The sequence below is a fragment of the Drosophila obscura genome, unplaced genomic scaffold (genome assembly GCF_018151105.1).
Source record: "Drosophila obscura isolate BZ-5 IFL unplaced genomic scaffold, ASM1815110v1 contig_185, whole genome shotgun sequence".
Lineage (NCBI taxonomy): Eukaryota > Metazoa > Arthropoda > Insecta > Diptera > Drosophilidae > Drosophila > Drosophila obscura.
This window is the reverse complement of record NW_024542773.1, coordinates 1,025,045-1,029,794: the sequence shown is the minus strand read 5'-3', so window position 1 is coordinate 1,029,794 and position 4,750 is coordinate 1,025,045. Positions and strand designations below refer to the sequence as shown.

Genomic DNA, 4,750 nt, shown 5'->3' with positions numbered 1-4,750 from the left:
AGTGTTGGGCAACGCTTTTCAGCTGCCAGAAGCGTCCCTGGCTTCGTGCGCACGTCAGTGTTGGAAAGTGTCAGCCGCCGATCAGCTGATTGAGGCTGAAACATTTACTTATTGGAATCGGCTTGGCTTGGGTGGCGGGGCTTTGACGGTATTATCCATTGATTTCCTTGGTTTTCGTAATCAAAAGTTCGGTTTACACGGATTTCCCCACACATCCCACACAGACAGCTTAATTTGGGAGGGTAAAGGGAGGTACGAGGTACGAGTCGTTGGAGTATAATAAATTTGTGTGGGCCACCAACCAACCAACACTCTCACAAATTAATTAAAATGATTGGCCCGCTCCGGCGGATGCCTGGCTCCCTCCGCCTGGGACAGGACTGTCCCTGTCCCCTCTCCCACTCCTTATCTGTGCTGGCAGTTCCCTGGAGCTGCACCCATACGCGCACACGTGCCATAGTTATGTAGATAAGCGGATGTGTTGCAACTGGCGGAGATGGACGCCGTGTGGAACGCTCACATGCTCGGGAAGCGCTCGACATTGGCGACATGTCGCACGCAATTAGCAAAGTAAGCTTAATGTGGTTTCACTTGAATTACTTGCGAGTGGAGGTGCCACTGGGGCAGAAGCAGAAGCAGAAGCAGCGGGGATGCATTCCTAGATGCCGCCATGCTCTGTCGTGCTCTGCCGTGCTCATCAATTGCGACGACAGCAGACGGCAGACGGCATCCGAGGAGGTGGCGTGGCACGAACACTCAACTTCATTTATTTTACTCAAATTTCAAACTGCAACGAATGCACTTGCAAACGGCAGCATTAAGGAGGGGCTGGTGGGACTCCTACTGGGACTACTCCTGCCTCTGGTTTCATTCTGGCATTGCCTCGGGGCGGCGGCGTTGGGCGTGGTGTGGCCCACAAACACGGCCATATGCCATAGATTTGGGCGATGCGCCAGAGAAATTTCAGGCCAGGCCAGGCCAGGCCAGGCCATGCGATTGAATCGATAGAATTCGCGGTAGCAGGTCTATTCACTCAATTGCATATTTTGCGAACCAGTTCGGCGTCCCAATTTCGATTTGATGCTTGTCTGCCTCTCGTTCTATTCCATTTTATTGCCTGATCCTCTGTTAATTGTTTAGGCTGTTGTTTGCCAGCAACAAATATGCATTTTCACTGCGAATCGGATTGCAATTTGGTTAGGTTTCAGCCTCCGTTGCCACCACCCATGGTTTGTTCCCATACATATTACAAAATGGCCTGTCCCTTCCTGCATAATGGTTTGTATTTCCATGGCCATAGATCTTACTTGTACTATTAAACGATTCCTTAAAGTACATAATACCTTCTGGTAGTTTGGGTGTGATGTGGAAAACGAAAGTGTCACACACACAATTACACTCATTAGTCGTCGCTTTTTGCTCAGTCAGCCGCCGCCAGTCATGCCAGAGAATAAAATGAAGAAAATTCCTCTAATTGTCGCCCAAGTGCACTTCAGGATCACACTCCCCCCTCTCTCTCACATTATGTCTCTCCTGCCTTTGGTCTGCCTGTCCGTGACTTCTCTTTATTTTTGTCATTATGCATGCAGGAGCTACACTGACACACGACAAGGCCAGACGTTTTTTTTTTTTTTGTTTTGTCTGAAAGGGAGTGTAGTCCACTTCCCGGCTCTGGCTCCGGCTCCGGCGCTGACTCTGGCCCTGTCTGCGGCTCTGCACGTTTGCAATTTGGACACAACTTTTTTTGCGCTACGTGTTTCATTTTCTGGGACTTGGAAATCGTCTCACTCTGATTCCTCGCTGCACGGCTTGGGCCCAAACTGAGCCGCAGCGGAGACATTAATGAAAAGGCCCAAGTCCCGCTGCTTGAAGCCATCCCCCTCCTGCAGCACTTAACATATCCATAAAGCGGTCAAAACACTCGTAGCTTTCGCCCATTCAGTTCGTCGATATGTTCATATTTTAATGCACTGACCCAGTCGAAAGTGCACCTTTGCCTAATTAATATTAGTGGAAAGATTAAGTTATTTTGGCGATACTTTCGGGGTTTTTCGCTGGCCCATACCAGGCTTGCATCAAACAAACATATCGATAGTGTTATGCTGGCTATCGATGATTGAAATGTCATTTGCTGAAAGGCTTAAAGTTAAAAATTTACAGGCAGCAGCATACGCTTGAGAGTTTTGAACATTCCATTCATGGTAGTTTGCTGCCCCGCTGTGAGGGAGGTAAGTGGAGCCATATAATTCGGTGTGGAATGTTTGGCATAATACGAATTTTTGCAGTACTACAATCCAATCCAATCCAAAGTAACGTAAAATGAATAAATCGGCGCACTCTCAGCCGCACACGCCGTGCTCTTCCACATTGCACATGAAGTCCGGCTACACGTACTCACACTTCGTGAAGAAGCCGATCCACCTCTCGAGCGTCAACCTGGAGCAGGGCAAGTGGGCTAAGCTCTGGCTGAAGACCAAAAGCCAGGAGCGAGTGCTGGCCGATTTGTCTGAGCGCTCTCTAAAAGTGGCCCTGGACATCGACATACACTCGGGCGACAAACTGTATCTGGAGACCAATGGCTCTGTTTTTGTAATTCTGGTGGGATGCATGCGCGAGCTCGACCATGGCAAGGGCCCGTTTCGAATGGAGGATTGCTTCATAAACGCCACCAAATGGGTGAAATGTGAAGTCCAAACAAATAATCCATTCGCATAAATTTCATATTGCGCAGAACACAGCACAGCAGACCACACACCACCACACCACACCAAACCACTCGCCACTCGCCAGTCACCATTTTGCACGCCATATAGCACACCAAATAGCACACACACATTTGCATTGTACCAACACATCAGAAGAGAAAACATCATCATATCAATCGATCAGGAACAATTGTCAAATACAAACAAATGAGTGCATAGAACCGTCGAGAGTATGCGAATAATGGTTGGCAGTCCTCTAGCCAACTAGCCGGGAAGTTGCAGACGAGTGCCAGTGCTTCGATGGCCCTGGGCTCACCACATTTTCTGCTGCTGCAGCTGCTGCTGTGGATTTTCCCTCTTCCACAGGCAAATGCCAAATAAATAAGTAATATGAAAATAAAATGAAGGCAAAATCGAATGCGAAACAAGGCCAACCCCCAACTGAGTGCACAGCCTTTACCCTATTTGTATGCGCTATTTATGTACTGCTAAGAATAAGTCGCCTGCTTCCAAAAATATTCCTACTTCGTAGCTGTCTGTGAGTGGCGTCTATAGTGCCAATAAATCCGTCCCTCCAGGTCAGAGTTTTGACCACAATCTGCTCTTTGTTTTTAATTGCAAAGCTCTGGCTGCAGGTTACATGGGGAACCTTAGCTGTTCGTCGAACAGGTTACCATTTCCATTGAACATTCCACAGACAAACTTAAGTCCCAGAAGTGTCTTTGTTTATTGAATTTAACAATCTTTGTGTTTTTTTTATTCCATCAGACTAAATGATCCATCCATTTGCTGGATGCGTAGCTGCGTAATAAGCGGATGAGGATGACTGGCTGGGGGAACGCTTGCATAAGGGTATACGAGATCGATTGCGAGTATGGGTAATGGAATGACGGCGATTCCTGTCTTGATTGGGATTCTTATGAGCTTGAGTGTGGCAATCAGCTGCGGGATTGAGTGCGACTCCTGTCCTACTGGTACTCGGGGAATTCCATGGGAGGGCTCACGGGCTCCGGCTTGATCGTGAACAGGGGCTGCAGGTTAGGCAGCGTCGGGGTTCCAGGACCACGCACAGGCAAGTGCGGGGGTAGAGAACCGCTCGAAGAGATTGGGTAAGTGCGCGGATCCCGACTGTGCCTTGGTGGTGTGATGGGCGAATAGCTGGGCCTTGGGGGTGTGCGAGCAACATCAGGCTGACGCCTTCTAGTTTGGGCACGTATACGAGCACTGCGCCTGGGGGATCGGGAACGGAAACGGTGACTGCGCCTGGGGGATCGGGAACGGGAACGGTGACTGCGCCTGGGAGATCGGGAACGGGAACGGTGACTGCGCCTGTGAGATCGGGAACGGGAACGGGAACGGTGACTCCGATAGCGCCTGGGGGATCGGGAACGAGAACGGGAACGGGTACGACGACTGTAGCTTCGCAGCGGAAGGGCTTGTCTAAGCATTCTGGCCTGGAAGGGAGCCACCTGAATCCGCTGTCCGCCTATGGTGCCCCCGTTCATTCGCTCTATTGCCAGTGCACAGGCGTTGGGGCAGACAAACTGGACAAAGGCGTAGCCCCGACCCATCGGATTCCTTGGGTGTCTGTTTGTCGGGTACTCCACCGCCGTAAGTGCCCCAAAATGCCCAAACAGCTCCGATAGCTGCTCCCGTTTGGCAGAGAGAGGCAGGCCACGAACGTGGATCTTCACCGCCGACAATGGCACCCGTTGCCCGTTGCCGCCCGTGTGAACACACGCGGGGTGACACTGTCGACTGGCTACTGCCTTCTCCAGCCGATTGGAGCTGCGCAACGGCGCCGTGGACTTTTCAGGCAGCTGACTGCCGCCTCCGCCGCCTTCTCCGCCTCCTCCCCCGAAGCTTGGAGTAGTAGCCATGGACGTAGCGTCGCTGGCCATCTGGAGCTGCAACATCAGTGCATGGTTATTCGGTTGACAGTACCTCACACTGACAGGCGAGCAACTACTTACCGGCTCAGGGCTGGCTTCAGGGATCTCCCTCTTAATCTTCGGCCATTGCAACTCAGGGGCAGCGTTCGGCAT

General features: G+C 51.0%; 1 protein-coding gene across 1 annotated transcript; it reads right to left on the bottom strand.

The window, feature by feature from the left end:
* Positions 1–3,673: 3,673 nt before the first annotated feature.
* LOC111077056 (serine/arginine-rich splicing factor 2-like) lies at positions 3,674–4,750 on the bottom strand. Its single transcript, XM_041592742.1, has 2 exons — positions 4,679–4,750; positions 3,674–4,612 (listed from the first exon to the last, which is right to left on the bottom strand). Exons 1-2 carry the CDS (start codon positions 4,748–4,750, stop codon positions 3,674–3,676), a joined length of 1,011 nt encoding a protein of 336 aa, XP_041448676.1.